Genomic DNA, 20559 nt, shown 5'->3' with positions numbered 1-20559 from the left:
TAATTTTGTGCATTTCTGTGGACGTTTTTGTTGGTGGTTTCCTGGGGTGTGCCCGGCACGTGCTTTCCATATATGCACGGGTGCAAGTTTTCCGGCATGTGCCGGAAGCTCCGTTTTTATTTTTTTTTTTGGTTCTGAAAAAGTCATTTTTCCAAATCGTGTAAATCCGTTGAGATTTTCGGGGGGGTGGCCCTGTCACTCTCAGCGTATTACCGGGTTACCGCGGTACAGTCTCTGCACGAGACAAATCTTTTTTTCATCTCGTCTTCGCCACAAACCTCATTCAGTTTATACACCGCTCAACGACGAGCGGTCCTGACTAGCCCATTGTTTCACGGTGTTATACATGTGATATCATGTTGGTTGTTCGACCAAATCAACACAGCTATTCCCATGAGTCGCCGTTTCTTTTGGTGCAAGTTAGAACGGTGCTTTTGATTGGCTCGCTGTTAACTGTCGTCCAATGAAACTTCAGCTTTTATAATAAGCCTTATTTCGCTTCCCTCTCTTGCGACAGATCCACGTGCTTTGCCTCTGGTTGCTGATCAAAATATGTCAAAATGAAGTTTTTATCGGAAGGCTCCAATACAATAATAATAATTTTGAGATTAACGATATTGGCCGTGCACTTTTCTGATTTTTGTGCCATGTAGTAATAAGTGAATTCAAAACATTTATTGGTGATTTAAATTGTCATCTGATATTGTGTGATGTGCAAATGTAATGTGCTTTCTTCTAGAATTGAAATTATTCATCACGAGTATCTGCTTTTATAAACTTTTTTTTTTTTGACATTTGATTACCTTTCAGTTATTAAATAAAAGTAAGGTAGGTCTTGAAATAAGTTTGTTAGCTTTTTTTATCATCTTTTCTAATGTGGTTGTCAGGTTGAAAACTCATTTGTAGTCAGTAATGGATTATAAAATGTAGATATTTTTGTAGATGGAAAAAGCTGAATCTTGTTTGCTAAAATCCAGGAGTTTCTGAGGACATCAAGACATGCGGCCCCTTATTTTAACTCAAGCTGTGTGTATGTTATAAAAAAGGTATCACAGCAAAAGCATATTAAAAATGGTTGTTTCAACATTTAAATTAGTAGTTGCTAGATGTTTTGAAATATCAAGCCTTGTACTTGAAATATTATTTCAGATGAATTGATGAAATGTATTAAACATTTGATGTGAATATACAAATCATATAACTATTAACATTATAAATGTTTGCATGAGAGCCAACCATTTTAACTTGTAATTTAAATTTTTTTTCGAGCCCTAAGGGGGGGTGCCATGCACGTCTGACTTTGTCAGACTTTTCAGGTTTTTGAAAATTTTATACTTGCACCCATGTATATGGAAGTTAAATTGAGAAAATCAAATTTACTGCCACAAATGTAGCGTTCTTATTGGTCAGACTTTGAAACGAGGCTTGATGATACAAGTTTTGAGAGCTTTGCCGGTGAAGCTCGGCAGGTTTGGAATGAGTAGGTCATGTATTTACAATAGATAAAGATCTTTGAGGTATGTGTTTGTTTTTTAAATCATACAAGCATGATAAACATATTGAAAAACTTTACACTTTCCTATGTGCCCACTGCCAAATATTATAGTTTTTAAATGACTCAAATTAGATGAAACACAAAACTTGTCCTCTTCCTCAGTCACACCGGACTCTGTGCACTCACAGCCTGCTTCCACATTCTTAAAAGACTGTTCTCATGGTAACGGCACGATCATCACTTTCACTCTTTCGCTTTCGATTGGTTTCTCTTTCGCCATGATTTACATGACCTTAAATAGTACTGTCATAAACTACCATTATTGAATTTTTATGCCTCCGCCACCGTAAGGTGCAGGAGGCATTAGGTTTTCGGGTTGTCCGTCCGTCTGTGCGTGCGTCTGTCCCGAAACCTTGTGAACACGATATCTCAAAGGCTAATGAAAGGAATTTCACCAAACTTTCACTATTTGTGCGCTTTGGGACAAACATGAACCGATTAGATTTTGAGATCAAAAAGTCTAAGGTCAGGGTCACTGTGAGGTCAAATGTCTGTCCGAAAACCTTGTGGACACAATATCTCCAAGGCTGATACGAGTAATTTCACCAGGTCAAGATTACTGTGAGGTCAAACGTCCATCCCCAAATCACAACTTAAGGCGTATAGTCTACCGGGCGGAGGCATCCCCATCGACGCCGTTGGCTTCAAGTTCTATCTAGTTTTTGCATTGTTTACAGTATTTACGTTTCAAGTAACTACAGGAAAACTTCCTTTCATCTGTAACTTAATTTCACTTATTTTTAACTCCTGTTTATTGCACTTTAACAGAATCAAAATGATTCCTAACATTCTGTGATGTAACATTTTGCATTATGTATATTTCATAAAATCAAAACTTGTTAAAGGTATCGGTTATTTTCAGTCGTATGTATTTTATAATATTAATCTTCAGAGTCGGCTGAATCTCATTTGTTGTATGTGGTAAAGATGTGTTCTGCGTAATAGGACTCGATTGCAGCAATTTGTTTTTTGCCTTAAGTGCACTAGAAATTATTTAAGGTTTCTGCTTTTACTGCAGGAATTTGTAGAAGATTTTTATTGAGAATTATAGTGATGTGTAAAGTTCTGGTTAATGAATAAGAAACTAAATTTAAACTTTGTTGTATATAAACCCCCGGCCGCGACCAACTTACACTTCCTATTTTCAGCAAAACACTCCCAACCTTCCCAGTCCTGACTAAGCCCCTGTCTGCATCTCAACTCAAAAACCCTCACTTCATTTCGAAATATTTGCTAATTGAGAAATTTTGGAAAACTGATAGAGGCGTCTCAAAAGTAGCCGGTCGGCAGCGGCGATTTGCCGCCGTCTGTTTTTCACTGAGTAACAAATGAAGAGCTCTTTTCCAAAATGTGATAAACGCCAAATTTAAAAAACAAAAAAAGAGTTCATCGTGCTATTCTGCTGTGTACTGAGCCTATTCACTGTTCCATTAATGTTTCATGCCAAATCGCTATATTTCCTTGTTTATATGTGCTGCAAATTGTAGTTTCTCTCAAACGCGATAGGCGCTACACCTGTTTTTTGGCTGAGGCCATCCTTAAAAAAAAAATCCGTTTCCTGTCCACCGGGTGAGCAAAAAAATTTTCAGTCGGGAGGGAGGGATTTTTTTTTTTTTTGGATGGATAAGAAATCGCAATGCTGTGTTTGCTTTTTGTTTCAGTACTTTTTTTTTTTTATTACAAAAGCAGACACATTTAATAAAATATGACAGTTTAATCAACTGAAACTTGTACAAAAACTTTAAGTTAGCATTTTAAATGCTGACTGCAACATTTGCAAAACTTTTACAAAGGTACTTAAAATGTCCGACACATGGACTTTTTGTAGTTCTAAATCGAGCGTTAGGCCTAGTTCGGATGAAATTACACTATTAAAATGATCACTGAATGATTTGTTTTTCTGAATCTTTACTATTTTGTTGTTCGCTAGAATACCATTTTGCGATTTCACACTTAAGCAAATGTTAAACTCCGGATCTCCTTCCTTCATGGTGGCTGCTATTTTTTTGTGCCGCACGGCGCATGCGCAGAGCTGATTCCATTCTATATTCTGCGCGGAATGCAGGGCTTTCCACAAGCGCTGGCTGCCGGCCATACAGCCGACTACACAATTAAGTCTAGCCGGCTACTTTAATGATTATTATTTTTGTAGCCCACAGGCTCTAAATATTAATTTTCGATTTTAATAAAATTAAATATTTATCTAACGGACTGACAATAATGTCAAACTGAACCGCACTCATTTAAGTTGTGATTCGCGCTGTTTGTACCGATAATAACCACAAATTCCCCGCCGACTTCGTTGATCAAGGGAGAGTAACTCATCCCCTGACATGCGGTGTGTGCGCGCGCACTCGGCGGAGGCAGTAGTGTGTCGGGGCCATCGGAGGCGACATTGGAGGGAACAGAAGCAGAGATGACGCTTATTTTGTCTCCGGTAAACCAGTCTTCTCTCGTTCAATTACGTGCTGGCATCAAAAGACACCGTTGGTTGTAAATGAAACCAAACTGAGTGGTTGGAGTGTATTTTCATACACAAATGGAGGAATGTTCGCTGAGTGTTTAATTGTGTCGCCCCACTGCAGACCGTTGTCGTTGTTAATTCATAGCATGCTCAGCTGCGTGAATGTGTCATGCACCGAAAATAAGAGATTTACAAGCCAGGAACGCCTCATGATGCAATACGCAAGAAAAGAAAGAAGATTTACTGCCATTTTACTTTGTATTTGAGTAAAGTGAATAAATAAATGGTCTGTGGAAAATACATTTAATCCTAGGAACTGCGTGCACAGGAGTTTTTGTGTTTACTCCGCCCCCCCGGCTGGCTACTTATTTGTCATGGCTGGCTAGTATGAGCCTTAGTGGAAAGCCCTGGGAATGCGTAAATGTCAAGTTCGATTTTAGATTTACGAACCCGAAAAAAATATCGAAAAACCAGTGTTAAAAAAATTTTCAATCGCACAAACGGCACTCACCCGGTGGACCAGAAACGGAACACTTTTTAATAATGGCCTGAGTGCGACATTTCCTCTCGACCAGTCAGAGTTCGGTCAGCGTTCTACACTATCCCACATGGCGGCGCCCTGAAGTGAGGAGTTTTGTTTGCTTGTGTAGCTTCTTGAGCACAAATAACTTTTGCAAATGGTGGTTGTGAATACTTTTGATGGTTCAGAAGAACCTGTGAGACCTACATCAGGTGGTAGAAGATGTCGTTTAAACAAAGATAACCATGAACGAGAGCAAACTAAGAAAATTCGCTATTCTGGTGGCGGGCTGATTATTGTTATTTAATTAGTGGTTTTGTCATGCTGTTTAAGGCGGCACTTTGAATGGATTGCATTTAAAAAATTGAACTAACTGGCCATTTATTATTTTAGTTGTTTTCTGTGGTGGACAGTCTTAAAACGTAAGATTAAACATAAATGAATGAATGTTATTTAAGTGTTTTATATAATTTATTTGATTTTATTATAAATTGTATGATAAGTTCCTGATATTATACATCTACAGCATGTTCTCTTGTTTTTAAAAACAGACAGAAAAAACGAATGGATCTTATAGTGTTTTGAAAAAAATATATAATAAACTTTGGATTTCTAATCAATAACATTGTTAGATTTGTCAGTTATTGTTGAAAATGTTCAGACTGAACCAACTATCTATTATAACAGGGTAAATTAAATATTTGCAAAATTTATGGGTCTGGGTAAATGTAATTTTTCTGAAAGCAATCAAAATGGATTTATAGCATTTTGGGAAAGAGCTCTACAAATCTTTTTGTTTACATAGCTGTACAAAACTGGGCAGTATGCAATGTGAAACTAAGTTTTATTCAACTAAATAATGGCCAAATACTAACACGTCCGTAGGAAATGGAGGCAGCTGTTATGCTGCCATGTGCTGTAACTAAGATGTAATCTGATTGTCAACACTTTGTCAGCCAATGTTTCGTGTACTGTGATTGAGTCGCGCTACCACATGGCTAGAAATGGCGACGAAGAAGCGGAGCGGCACGTTAGATATCTGGTTTTCAAAAAGTCCTCAAGCCACGGGTAAGGCTGTAATTTTAGCCGTCACTATGATTACCGAGTGAAGTACGTCTGTGTATGGGTCCATGTATAAATGCTGGTCAGCTAAATATTAAATTATAAATATCGATCGCTATCCTGTTATTGTATACGGCCTGTTTTGGGTCAAACCCGCCCATTTGGCATGCTTGGTGCATTGAGCAAGAGGCAACAGTTTTTTTTTGTTTTTTTTTTTCAAAGAAAAGAAGGATAAAGGGGAAAATGGGACATATAAAAAAAAACGTGAATCCGGTTCAGTACCTGATATCACTACGGACACTGTTCTCGAAGCTTTAGGATTAGATCAATACGCAGATTGTTCAGAAATTGAATAATGAATCAAAAAGAAATTTGACAATACAAAACTTGTATATTTTTGATGTTTTACAAAATCAAGTTATTGTAACTGACTTGATTTTGTAAACATCAAAAATGTATAAAGTTTTGTATTGTCGAATTTCTTTGATTCATGACTATATGGCAGTTAGGGATCGACCTTTTTTTTTTTTTTTTTTTTTTTTTTTTTTTTTTGTTAGGGACAGTCGCGTTAGGAACGAAATGGCTGCAAAAAGGCATGTTATCGGGATATCGGTGGAAATTATGGCCGATACCGATAACCCTAAAAATGCAGAATATTGGCCCGATATATCGGCCAGGCCGATTATCGGTCGACCCCTAATGGCAGTTCTAATTTTATTTTATTTTTTTAAGTATTGATTACCATATCTTCAGACTCCAATTTATTGCAAATAACAAAATAGAAATTCCTCCCCAAATGCCTTGAAACAGTGTCTCAGATAACTCCAGTTTTCCATTTTTCTCGCCTATGGTTCACAGTGAAGGGCTTCAGCCTTTTTAATTGTATCCTCTTGTTCTCTGCCTCGTACCCTTTTATTCCCCTAAACTCTGAGACCACTGCTGGTACTCAAAACGGATCTTTCGGTAGGTTTAAGACGTTTTAACTAACAGTAATAGGAAAACCATTAGTGTAAACATGTAAAGTTTTGTATTGTCGAATTTCTTTGGTTCATGACTATATGGCAGTTCTATTAAATTAATAGAACTCAATAACCATCTAGAATCATATCCAAGTATGCGATTTGAGACACAGTAGTCGGTGCTGTGCTACATGTTGGTATTGCGTCACGTTAATTTCTGAGGAGGTGCGCAAGTGATGTGCCATACAGCCCCAGGATACACGCAGCAATCTTACATACACATAATTAACAGCAAGTATAAATCAGTCTTTGCCCATCTGATCTCTGATGCATCACTGAACTTTCTACTTTTGTAATGAACCCTACTGCAACTCCACTGCAATAATCTCTCTCGGTGTCGTCACAGACAGACTGTTCTTGCTCATAGTCTCCTCACATCCTGCACTGACATTCAGCTTCTCTCCTTACATCTCATGCGAATACCCAAGCATCATGCTCATTAAGGGAAAATCCTACGATTTTTTTTTTTTAAACCAGGGTCTCATTTAAAGAGCCTGAGAAATGGAAGTCACTCAATATTTATTCCATAATTATATTGTCGTGTTGGTGTTTTAAAAAAACAAAAACAAAATGTATTATTCTTGCGTATTACATGACCTGATGTTATAAGACGTTGTGTTTTTATGCCAGTGTTTACACAAGTTTAGAGATAATGGAGATGAGCTGGGATTGAATGAAGAGTGCAAAGAGTGCGCTCCTCTCTGTTCATCCTCGCTTCAATTTCTCAGAGCTCTTTATCTGTAATACGCTGCCTCAAATAAATAGACTGCCATCAGATTCAAAAGCCTCGTCCGTATTGTCGTAATCAGCTAAATATTTGGGCATTACTTTGGAAATGGACCTTGTTCACAAATTCTAAGTGATCTCTTTGTGTAAACATCAGAAAACAGCCCCCGTGCCACAATTGACTCCAGGCACTGAACGGGGCATTGCGTCAGAAACCGGAAGAAGAGAAAGGTACGACAAAGGATCTAGAGTTTTCTACAATTTCTTTACCATTATTGAGGTCAACAGACATGGGTATTTTCTTTCTTTCTCTCTAGGTATTCTTTCCATGTTGTCAGACACTTGTAAGAACATTATGATCCTATCCATGGTGAATACTAGCGGTTTACTTTCACTACGTTCAGACTGCAACCTGAAACGACCCATATTTGATTTGTTGTGAAATCCGATTTTTTTGTTAGGCCGTTCACATTACCAATTATGAGACTTGTATGCGATCTCCAATATGAACGGAAAACGACCCAAAAGTGTCCCGCATGTGCAAATTGACATGTAATAAGCACATCTACGTAATACGTAAACCAAAAAAAAAAGTGCACTCTTCATGTTTAATGATTTTTTTTTTCGTTTGTTTAATTATCTGATTAGTGTTAAAGTGTGAGGTCTCGTGTGTGTTTTTGTTTCTGAACTGAAATGAAAACGTGTAGCCTGGTAACGAGGGTTGACTCCTAAAATGTCTCTCTAATTTCTATATAAGTGCACTACATGTTACTAGGAAGTAATGGATTTTTAAACTCTATATAGTGCACTCGAGCTTCAGTAGGCAGTCATTTGGGATACGGCCGCTGTATTACCAAACTCTTAATTCAGGCTTCATAATTTGCACATATTTATTTCGTCATATTAATAAACTTTTTTTCTACATTTTTATAAATATTTATTTAGATTGTTTATAGCCAGCTGAATTCTGCAACTTCTCTCAGCGCTGGCTCAAGGTGCAGAAACACCAGTGCAGTTTGCTATGGAGATGAGGCGAGACCTGGCGATGTGGTTTTTGTGGCAGCGGTGGAACTCGCACAATAATCTGATTAATGTGGGCAGCAGACTAATGAGACCGAAGGTGTCAAATTACTGGAAATTTCCAGAACAATCTTATAATCTTATAATACAGGATGGTTTAAGTTATAAATCAGTTATAGAAACTGTTTTATTTAATCAGGCTAACAGATCAACATCCAGGTCCCTACCAAATCCACCATTAGCTTGATCAATTCTATAAAAGTCTATTTAAATTCTGAAAACTGTACAAATGTTGTTTTCCACCAAAGAGGCGGGATTAGCCAACGCAGAATAGTGACGTTTGTCTCTTGTTGATGACGTGTAGGTCACATGAATGCGACCTGTCCGGTCAGACTGCAGTCGCATGTGAAAATATCGGATATGCATCGGAATTAGGACCACATATCCAAGCGGCCTGGGTCGCATGTGAAAAAATTGGATTGGTGTCGTTCAGATTGTCAATAACAAATCGGATACAGGTCGCATATGGGCAAAAAAATCGGATATGGGTCGTTTCAGGGTGCAGTCTGAACGTAGTCTAAGATTCGGATGATTTTGCTCCATAGGATTGCTGTATAGCTGTTTTGCGGTTGCCAGTTATAGTGTTCTAACTCGATACTGGACTGATTTTTGGATACAAAGGGAGAGAAAAATGGGGGGGGTCCTCCTTTTAAAAAAAAAAAAAAAATCCTGAAATTTTCATTTAAATGTGCTTTTGACGCCACAATTTCCAACCCTGTTTACTGCAGGTGTCACTTCAGGCTACGGTCACACTGCAGCTTACGATGCTTTGCGATGAGTTATTGATGAAAATGAGGTGTTTTGGTGGTGATGCTTCCTCAAAATTCAGGAAGTATTCCTGCATGGGTGCAAGTTTTCCGGCATGTGCCGGAAGCTCCGGGTTTTTTTTTTTTTCAGTTCTGAAAGTCATTTTTCCAAATTGTGTAAATCCGTTGAGATTTTCGGGGGGGTGGCCCTCTCACTGTCTCACTCTCGGCGTATTACCGGGTTACCGCGGTACAGTCTCTGCACGAGACAAATCTTTTTTTCATCTTGTCTTTGCCACAAACCTCATTCAATTTATCCGCCACTCACCGACGAGCGGTCCTGACTAGCCCGTTGTTTCACGGTGTTATACATGTGATATCATGTTTCACGCACATAGCATGTTGTTCGACCAAATCAACACAGCTATTCCCATGAGTCGCCGTTTCTTTTGGTGCAAGTTAGAACGGTGCTTTTGATTGGCTCGCTGTTAACTGTCGTCCAATGGAACTTCAGCTTTTATAATAAGCCTTATTTCGCTTCCCTCCCTTGCGACAGATCCACGTGCTTTGCCTCTGGTTGCTGATCAAAATATGTCAAAATGAGGTTTTTATCGGAAGGCTCCAGTACAAAAGAATTAAAAAAGACGTCTAGAAATAAATGGAGATGGGAATGGTTAAGCGAGTGTGACAAAAACGGTGACAAATGGGGAATATGGCTGAGAAAACCGGACGTCCCGGGAGTTGCGTATTGTGACTGCTGTTCAAAGACTATCAAGTACGGCTCCAGCAGGAAGAAGGGACTTGAGTCACGCCGATGAGACTAATCACTTTTTTCTGATTTTTGTGCTATGTAGTAATAAGTGAATTCAAAACATTTTATTGGTGATTTTTAAATTGTCATCTGATATTGTGTGATGTGCAAATGTAATGTGCTTTCTTCTAGAATTGAAATTATTCATCACGAGTATCTGCTTTTATAAACGTTTTTTTTTTTTTTTTTGACATTTGATTACCTTTCAATTATTAAATAAAAGTAAGGTAGGTCTTGAAATAAGTTTGTTAGCTTTATCATCTTTTCTAATGTGGTTGTCAGGTTGAAAACTCATTTGTAGTCAGTAATGGATTATAAAATATAGATATTTTTGTATATGGGAAAGCTGAATCTTATTTGCTAAAATCCAGGAGTTTCTGAGGACATCAAGACACGTGGCCCCTTATTTTAACTCAAGCTGTGTGTATGTTATAAAAAAGGTATCACAGCAAAAGCATATTAAAAATGGTTGTTTCAACATTTAAATTAGTAGTTGCTAGATGTTTTGAAATATCAAGCCTTGTACTTGAAATATTATTTCAGATGAATTGATGAAATGTATTAAACATTTGATGTGAATATGCAAATCATATAACTATTAATATTATAAATGTTTGCATGAGAGACAACCATTTTAACTTGTAATTTAAATTTTTTTTTCGAGCCCTAAGGGGGGCTCCCCCCCTTTGTAAACCCCCCCCCCCCCCCCCCCCCCCCCCCCCCCCATGGCTGTGCCATGCATGTCTTTGTCAGACTTTTCAGGTTTTTGAAAATTTTATACTTGCACCCATGTTCCTGAACTTGTCTGCGAGTGTTCGCTGCTTCGTTTACTGATGAAAGCATCACCGCCAAATTTCAAGGAAATTTATGATGTTTTTGGCCACTCAACGAGGCGGAGACGCACCAGAAAACCACTCTTGAAGCTCGGAAAACATTTGCTGTGCATCACGCGATTGGTGGTGATGCTACCAATTTCTCATCGCCAAGTATCCGTAACCCGTTGCGAGCTGTAGTGTGACCGTAGCCTTTAGTCCATCTACTGCTCCTACTGAAACACAACTGACGTTGTGACTAAAGCTTCTGCGTCCAGCCCAATGAGGAGCGTTTCCTTTTTAAATAAATAAATAAAATGGTCACGCTGGTCTTGCCACCTTAATCCAAAATTGAGGTCAGTTAGGCCTTCTCAGGATTGTTCTGCGTACCACAGACATTAATTGGTTAAATCTAGCCCATCTGTCAGGAAGGATGAGCAACCTTACCCATTTATTTATTTATTTCCCCTTCCCCTTCTTTAATTTGTCACCTGTCTGTAAAAACGTCAGCAAAACATTTGATGAAACAGGCATGAAAGTACACATGGTGTACACCGTATTCTCGGAACAGTGTGTTCAAATGCTAATTATTATGTTATTCATGTACTTCCCAGACATAATTAAAAGGCTACTGATTTTTTAGTACCGGCATTGCATCAAATTTTATGACCTATAATTTTATCCCGCTCCATCTCATGTTCTTTCTGTTCTTTGTCTCTGCCAGTCTCAGGGCTCACCATACTCAATGAGCGTGCAGCGCAATGTCAGAGCGCTCTGGGCAAACAGCAAAGGGGAAGGATGGCAAAACCAAGTATGCGTCTCTCAACCTGTTTGATACCTACAAAGGAAAGAGCCTTGAAGTACAGAAGCCTGTTGGTAAGTTTAATTTTTTTTTTTCTAGCTGCTTTCATGGCCGGTCACATCTCGCACGTCATCCTGCGCATTATTTGAGCCTCTATAGTTACAGCATCGATGCACGTCGCACCTCAGTTGAAGTGGATTATGGTGAAATTTGCACACTGAATTAAAAAAAAAAAAAAGCACTGCTGACTGTAAGCCCACGGAGTGTATTTGTCCATCGAGCAACTATGAATAAAAATGAATAGTCTGGGTATGTGATCTCGTCTCAGGCACCTGGGCTACTGCTTTGTCCACCTCTGATCTTTTCTCTTGAACAAAAGCCAGATTAAACTGAGTCAGTCTCATGCTCGCTGCTGCTTCTCAGTTTGGGTTTCAGTTTGCATCTGCAAGTGTAAAGTGATCTCTTGTTGCTAGAGGAAATTAATCTCGCTAATCTATCTTTCACCGTGGACATCGTTGAGGATGTTCTGGTGTTGAGCCTCCTGTTTGCAGTCTAAGTCAGTAAATGTCGTGCTGACAGTAAATATAATCTCGCACTTTTTGGCCTTTCTCAGTTTTGCAGATGCAATGTGGTCAAGAACTACCTCTTTCGCTTTTGGCTCACCAAACTATACTCCTTTCATGCTTCAATGCATCACGAGCTACAGAACGATTGTCCTGTTTACTCAACTGCTTTAATCAAAACTGTTAAATGGGAATCCCTAAATAATTTCAGTTTGAGTATATCCAAAGTCCAATAAAAGTCTGCCGTCCTTTAAACCTTTTTTAACATCAGAGTACATCGTTGTGAGTTGTCACTCAAAAATACGCCAACGGAAATGGCCGAAAAGCCGATCACAGGCAGCGCAGTGGGTAGTTTTGCTGCCTCGCAGCTGTAACCTCGTCCTAGGTTCAATTCTGAGCTCGGGTTGCTGTCTATGAATAGAATAGAATGCCTTTATTGTCACTTTAGAGGTTTTCGACGTGACGTCACAGGTGACGTGACGCCCCAGTGTCCGCCATTTTGAAGGTCAAGCTAGCTAATGTCAACAACAGTAGCTAGTATGTTACTGTAGCAATGTTTGCGTTCAGTCATTTGGATGACTGTTAAAACCTTTCAGTCTCAAGTTTTTTCCTTTACTGTATTTACTAGTTTACTGAGCGAGCGCGCTAGCTCGGGCAGGCTGGGAGCTAGCGCGCTCGCTCCCAGCCTGCCCGAGCTAGCGCGCTCGCTCAGTAAACTAGTAAATACAGTAAAGGAAAAACTTGAGACTGAAAGGTTTTAACAGTCATCCAAATGACTGAACGTAAACATTGCTACAGTAACATACCAGCTATGATGTTGTTGACATTAGCTAGTGCTAACAGCTAGCTGCTAGTAAACTGCTACAACACAGACACCGACCCTAATAATACAGTTCTTGGTCATTCCCTGGTAACAGCAAATTTATAACGGGCCATGTCTCAACAGACTAAGAAGTTATTTCAATGGCATTTAATAACATTTTGTTTATCCTGAGGACTGAAAGTAAATGAAAATGTAAACAAACCTTAGCTGTAATAAGATGGCGACGACCCGCTGATGTAGGCATGTTACCCAGCCTGGTTTTTAACGACATACCGTAAAATACCAAATAATAGCCCGGGCGATTATTTGTCTCAATCACGTAAGAGACCCGGCGCGTATTAGAGACTAGGCGGCTATTTGGAACAGGCGATTAATTCCTTCTTCACAAACACCTTCCCCAAAATCTACCTCAAAACGGGGAAAAAAATCATTCTCAGATAGGCCTACTTTTAACCAGTATAACTTACAGTTTGTTTAGAGTTAGATTACAGATAGCACGGTGCCGACTTCGGGGAATTTTGAAGACGCAGAATGCATCTTCGCATGGCACAGTCGGGGTGGATAAAGGATAAATCACACACCTTTTCCTGTTAATGACTAGTTAAGCGCATGCTTTACAAAATAATCAAGAAACCACACCATTGTCTGTGCGCAGCACTGTGATTTAATTACTCTGCAAAGTTATGGTCACTTGCTATCACCCTCACCCATGCAGCCTCCACCCTTTGCGCTTCGCGATGTCTGTCAATCTGAAATTGCATGGAGGGCGCGACGCTGAAGCAACATAATTAGGGTGCGAAGTGTCAAACCAAAGGGTTTTTTCTTATGCTGAAAAATAAGTGACCTGCAGTGGCTACATACTGTCATCTTGCATCACGTTTCTCTCCAAGACGTCTCCCTATTTGGCCGATATGAGCCTATTCCCCGAGTGAGTTGGTACGGTGGCTCGACCCCGTAGAAAACTTAAAGTTCGGATGAAAGTTAGTTGAATAGGTTACTGACTTGTAGGCCTACATGTTGCCTGCCTGACGCGTGCTTCTGCCCAACTTGCACGACAGATTACTTGTTGAAAAGGCCCCTTGGATTAGATTGGCCGCGAGCAGACTGAAATGCATGTTAGAACGCTCTCACCTTTTTTGTAAAGCGTCTTCCAGATCCGAATGGGTAAGGGCAAGTGAAATGGTATAAGGTCTTTAATAAAACTCAGTGTGTGCTTTGACGCATGCATTCGGCAATTTAGGTCGTTTAACAGAAGCAGCAGTCCAACCTTGGAAACCCGCAGTCCTCAATGTCACCACACACGCTGGCTTTCGTTGGGTATACCCAAAGGGGTGGCTAAGACATCTGTCAAAAGTTACGGAGTTGCATTCCTCAAGAAATATTACGGTAGACCAAGATTATAACATTGAAATGGCATGTTTATTATCACGTAACAAAATGTTGTAAACAGTATTATAGAAATAATTTCATTCATTCATTCATATTGTTTCGGTAGAAAACTATGCAATGCAAAATCGTTTAAACACCAGAAAACCAGAAAAGTGCTGGGCCTCAAGATTCTAGATAGAACGTTCGGACGCTTGCTTTTTTTTTTTTTTTTAAGACCCCGGCGAGTATTCGGAACCGGCCTTTATTTGTCACAACACACGCGTACACCCGGCCGTTAAAGGGAACTCGGCGGTTAATTGGAACTCGGCTATTATTTGGTATTTTACGGTAGGTATACAGATCATGTGGGCCGAAGTCAGGTAAAGACGAGGGCTTGGTGTACTTCCGTACGTCAGTGGACAATCCTGGTGGAAGCAGGTAAACGTCGTTCTCTAAGCCTGCTAACCTCAATTTTTGCAAATACCTCTCCCTCTGCTCGCCCTGTAAATGCCCTATGTCGCTGGATAGTGAAGGTGTTTTCTGCATCTCGCTCCTTTTTCTTTTATGTTTTTTCCCTGGTATTTCCCACACGCCTGACTGGAGGTCCGGAAGATCACCCGCGCTGCAGCGTTGCAAAGCCAGAAAAAGATAGCCTGGTAACGTGTACGGATCACGTACACCAGCATCGTTGATTTTCTGGTGATATCGCTTCTTACTCGCGTCATCTAGGCCGGATAAAATACTCGACAATGAGACTTCGTCATGATCAACAGTGTATCGCTACCGGTAGTCGCCATATTTGTGACCGTCAAAATGGCGCCGGCTACTTGTTGACATGGCAACGGTCACGTGAGTCGAAAACCTCTATACACATGTACAATGAAGGTTAAAAGCAACTCATCACAGTACAAACAGCATAAAATATAAAATATGCAATAAAAAAAGGGTGCTATGTACAGTGTTGTGTTCCACATTATGGAGTGGGGTATTGCATATTATAAGTGGAGTTCCTGTGTGTGTTTTCCGTGTGGGTTTCCTCCAACCTCCCAAAAACATGCAAGGAGGCGGATTGGTGAAGCTGCATGTTCAGTGTGATGCATCCAGAGTGTGTTCCTGCTTCACATCCAGTGTTCCCAGGATAGACTCTGCATCCGTCACAACCCTGATCAGGATAAGCGGTTACGGAGTGTCAGAAATATGAGCCAGTCGACATGCGAATCTGGAACCACTAACAATGGTGTCGATGTTTTGAACTCACCAGTTATTAACACGCACCAAGGGAAACCCCACCCCCTTACCCCATCTAATGTTAGTAATCGCTCATCTCCTCGTGATTTTACAGCCGTGGGATCCGGGTATGAGAAGCAAACTAGCACAGAAGTGCATCACGCCACAAATAAAATAGGAACCAACTGAAAAATGGATATGGGATGAAATATGTAGCTTAGTAATGAACATTATTGGTTAATGGAAAAACAAACGCTGGTTACTGCTCCACTAGTAGCATACAGAAGCGCTTTGTGCCGGGCAATAAAAAAATAAAACTGATAGCCTGGACACATGATACACACACTTGTCCTGTTTACCTGGGCTCAGTCTGGTGAACTGGATCATTTTAGTGCCTGTATTACAAACCGTGTAAGCTACAGTACTAGCATATTCACATGCGTACTAAGATGTGAAGGGGGAAAAAATAGTCCATGATTTGAAAAAGCCATAGGGAGGTCTGTGTAATGACTGCTTCTGATAATGACCGATTAACACCCACCCCGTCTCTGATTTCGAGTAATCGGACCCCAGGACGCATTGAGACAGCCTCTCTTCTCTTCTCTCTTTTTCTCTCTCTCGTTCTTCGGCTCTGCTTCACGATCAGGCTTGTCATTTCAGAATGTTGTTCCCTTGGTCTGTTCTCAGGATTTCAGTAATATGTGACCAGTGTGATGAGATGCTGAAACTGTAAGTGCGATGTCACAGCTCGGTTATAGACATAATTATTTGTGTACCCATTCCGCGTACCAAGCGATTCTGTTAACATCAGAATATGGCTATTAATTCCTGAGCTATAAATAACATCAGAATATGGCTATTAATTCCTGAGCTATAAATAAATAAATGAATGAATGAGGGGAACTTTAAGATTTACACGCCACGCCCCCCTTTTTTCCCCCCCTTCTTCCTTCCTTTTTTTTTCCCCCTCCTCCCTTACCCTGCAATTACTTTTTAAGATGGCAGGGTTTCCCTTACATAGACCATTGTGTGGCGCAGCGCCACACAATGGATTCCTATCACCACATATGCCGCTTTTCCACTACCAACGCGGCTGAGTTGGGCTGAGCCGTGCCGTGCTGAGTTGGGCTGAGTTGAGCTGAGCGGGCTGTTGGAGTTGCATTTCAACTACAACCGCGCTGAACCGTGCTGGCTGGAAGTGGGTGGACACATTGGGTGGAGTTAGCGAAAGTGGGTGGACGTCATGTGATGTCGTTAAGCAGCGCAAACAGTGACATCAGTGATCTTTTAAGCGGTAGTCTCACGACCCGAATAGTAAACAATAAACATGGAGGACATGGAGTCGTTAGTGTTGCTGGTCTTGGTGCTGTGGCTTGTTGTCACCGACAACGCCAACAGACACTGGCAAGAGCGTATAGATGAGGCGAGGCGCATAAGGCTCCAGAAATTCTAGTAATTCGTAATTCTTCTTCTTCCGGGTTTACGGTGTTTACAGATCCCAGCGTGCTCGCGGGGCGTGTGTGGGCATGTGAGGACACTCCTCCTCACCAATCAGTGCACAGGGGAGTGTCTGCTCACGCCCCCAGCCTCACTCGGCTCGCTTTGGCTCGCTTCAGCCCCACTCCAAAACGGTGCGAGTTTTAGGGGCTAAGCAGGGCTGAAGCGAGCCGAGTCGTGCTGTTCTTTGGTAGTCGAAACGCGAGCCGTGTCGGGCTGAAGTGAGCTGAAAAAGGGTAGTGGAAAAGGGCCAATAATCAGACTCGCGATTTTGGAAAAATAAAATTCCGTTGCGTATCGTTCCGTTCATTCATAGTGCTCTTTCTTCTCGTTCACGCTCGTGCGCACACACGGAGAGGCGTGTACACTAGGGCTTTGACCTTGGCCCAAAAATCATATTCGAAGTTCGTTTGGAAATTAATCTAGACATTCAAATAGTATTCGAACTTTTATTGATTATATTATTCTTAAATGCCTCACTAACACCTCGGCATCAAAATTGATATTCAGTCCACCAGGGGGCAGTGTTCAGTCAATGTCAATAAGATTATGTGCAGGAAATATGAAATATTCAGGCGTGTTTTTACAACCACTACTAATGAAACGTGCAGTGTCGTAGTAATTGGCATTATACCGGCTGACACTTTTAACGTTACATAATCCACAAACTTCGTCGTTTGTCCGTTGCCTTTTTTGTGTGAAACGCTGTTCCTTCGGTTTCCTGGTTGCTTGTACTGATGAAAGCCTCTAAACTGTAGCCTCACTGACAATCAGAGGGGAACGTTTACAAAATGAGCAGGTACTGCTAGGCCTACACCTAATCTGTGAGTTTATAACACTGCCGTTCCGAGCCCATTCGTGTTGGGTTTTGAGAATGTTTGTTTTGAATGAGACCGGTGTCAGCTGTCATGTCACTGCTTCCTGCTCGCGTCTCTGATTCACAATTCAAACAAACACGGACACGATATGTTCTAAGATCACAGATTAGTTTTACGTGCTCACTTCGTTAACTTATGAACTTCATGGTATGTAAATTCCACCATGTGTAGGCTAAATTAATTTAGGCCTATAGGCTACTTGCGCAAATAAGCTAATAGTTTTTTAAAATTTTTTTTTTAGCAACTATCCCAAGTTGACAAAAATAACAGCGCATGAAGGCATTACTGCGCAGTGTCGCATAGTCTACGTTAGTAATTTCATTTCTTATGTTATAACATCAGGTGTACAAAAACCAACCAAATATCTGCAGAAAAAAACAAACATCGATATTTTCAGAAGAAAAAGTCACATTTTATATTGCATTTAATCACATCAGCAGTTACATTACACTTCATTTATTGTAGGCCTATTTTACAGGTAACCTTTTTTTTTATATCGCATTCTCTATCTTTTTTTTCGAATCCAAAATAGCGCCACACATCACTTTTTAAATTCTCCGGAGTGCAAATCTCCAACGTGCTAGCATCTGACTCCATTGTTCAATGCAGGGGCGCAGATAGGATTTTTGAACTGGGGGGGACTGAGCTGTCAGCAAATGATTCCAATTTGTGTGTGTGTGTGTGTGTGTATATATATATATATATATATATATATATATATATATATATATATATACACACACACAAAATATATAATATATATATGTGTGTGTGTGTGTATATATGAGTGATTCCATGCTTATGGGTACTGAAATGGGGACATGAACTTATTTTTAAAAATTCACCTAAAACCATTTCTTTTTTTTACCATCAGGTCACAAAACATGTAATCTTTAATGAATGATATGTTAAAAGATAACTTTAATTTTCTGAGATGTAATAAAAACATATTTATATGCCAAAGTCAGAACGTAACAGAAGTGTTGTGGACATATATATATATTCTCAATTTTAACAATGTAGAATTACTTTTTGAAACATAGGAAGGTGATGTTTTAGCAAATATAATTAATAAACGTGTAGTAGAATAAACATACACATTCTTTCAATAAGATTAACATGGTATATAGCTAGATTGTAATTAATTTGTAACAGACGCGAGATGGACAATCGTAACAGAAGTAATGTAACAGACATCATTTTGGAACTCATAGGCTTGACTTTGGCATATAAATGTTTTTATTACATCTCAGAAAATTAAAGTTGTCTTTTAACATATCATTCATTAAAGATTACATGTTTTGTGACCTGATGGTAAAAAAAGAAATGGTTTTAGGTGAATAAGTTCATGTCCCCATTTCAGTACCCATAAGCGTGGAATCACTCATATATACACACACTACCATTCAAAAGTTTGGGGTCACTTTGAAATGTCCTTATTTTTGAAAGAAAAGCACTGTTCTTTTCAATGAAGATCACTTTAAACTAATCAGAAATCCACTCTATACATTGCTAATGTGGTAAATGACTATTCTAGCTGCAAATGTCTGGTTTTTGGTGCAATATCTCCATAGGTGTATAGAGGCCCATTTCCAGCAACTCTCACTCCAGTGTTCTAATGGTACAATGTGTTTGCTCATTGCCTCAGAAGGCTAATGGATGATTAGAAAACCCTTGTACAATCATGTTAGCACAGCTGAAAACAGTTGAGCTCTTTAGAGAAGCTATAAAACTGACGTTCCTTTGAGCAGATTGAGTTTCTGGAGCATCACATTTGTGGGGTCGATTAAATGCTCAAAATGGCCAGAAAAATGTCTTGACTATATTTTCTATTCATTTTACAACTTATGGTGGTAAATAAAAGTGTGACTTTTCATGGAAAACACAAAATTGTCTGGGTGACCCCAAACTTTTGAACGGTGGTGTGTATACATGTTATTTCACCTCCCTCACTGCCATCACCAGGAACTACCTGCAGGCCAGGACAATGATAACATTTTAACATAGCCTATGGAAATCCAAAGTTTACACATTATCATCACGCACAGAAATTGCAAAACTAGTTTTAAAACCGCTAAGTTCCAACTGTTAAACATAGCGAGAGGCTGGGCTACGTGTGTGTGTGTGTAAAGTGTAAACCAGTGCATCCTGACTTTCTAACTATGCCTGTGTGTTGCGTGAGCGGCAGTCAGTCAACAACTCTTCGCAAAGTTTCCTTATGAAACAATATGCTCGCTGAAATTATGGCAGGGAACGCCAGATTAAACATTAAAACTGCCTTCTGAGCACTGTATCTACAGGCTACCACCGAAAGAAGGAGGCTACCAGAAAGGCATCTCTACTCCGTACGATTTTACTTTCACTATGACATTACTTTGAACAGACTATCAAAAAATTGCAAGGTGATATGATAAAGTAAGGCACAGTTTACTTACAGTCGTTTTTTTTTTTTGAAAAAAACGATGCAATCGTTTTCTGCCTTTTGGCACCCTTCATCATGCCGTGTTGGGGTCCTGAACTAGGAGGCGCTGTCCCTGATATGCCTGTCAAACTTGTTATGGGTAACCATAGCAACCAAGCTCGAGCTCGCAACCTGTGCAGTCTGC

General features: G+C 39.9%; 1 protein-coding gene across 8 annotated transcripts in view; it reads left to right on the top strand.

Moving 5' to 3' along the window:
* Positions 1–20559, top strand: part of prrc2a (proline-rich coiled-coil 2A) — a 50015-nt gene that overhangs the window by 13254 nt on the left and 16202 nt on the right. For all 8 annotated transcript variants that reach the window (XM_060904638.1, XM_060904644.1, XM_060904643.1 and 5 more), the window contains exon 2: positions 11520–11671. In XM_060904638.1, coding sequence (XP_060760621.1) covers positions 11557–11671 — 115 coding nt within the window. In that variant the 5' untranslated portion in view covers positions 11520–11556. The remainder of the gene's footprint in view (positions 1–11519; positions 11672–20559) is intronic.

This window comes from Neoarius graeffei, chromosome 22 (genome assembly GCF_027579695.1).
Source record: "Neoarius graeffei isolate fNeoGra1 chromosome 22, fNeoGra1.pri, whole genome shotgun sequence".
Lineage (NCBI taxonomy): Eukaryota > Metazoa > Chordata > Actinopteri > Siluriformes > Ariidae > Neoarius > Neoarius graeffei.
This window is presented reverse-complemented; position numbering and strand designations above follow the sequence as displayed.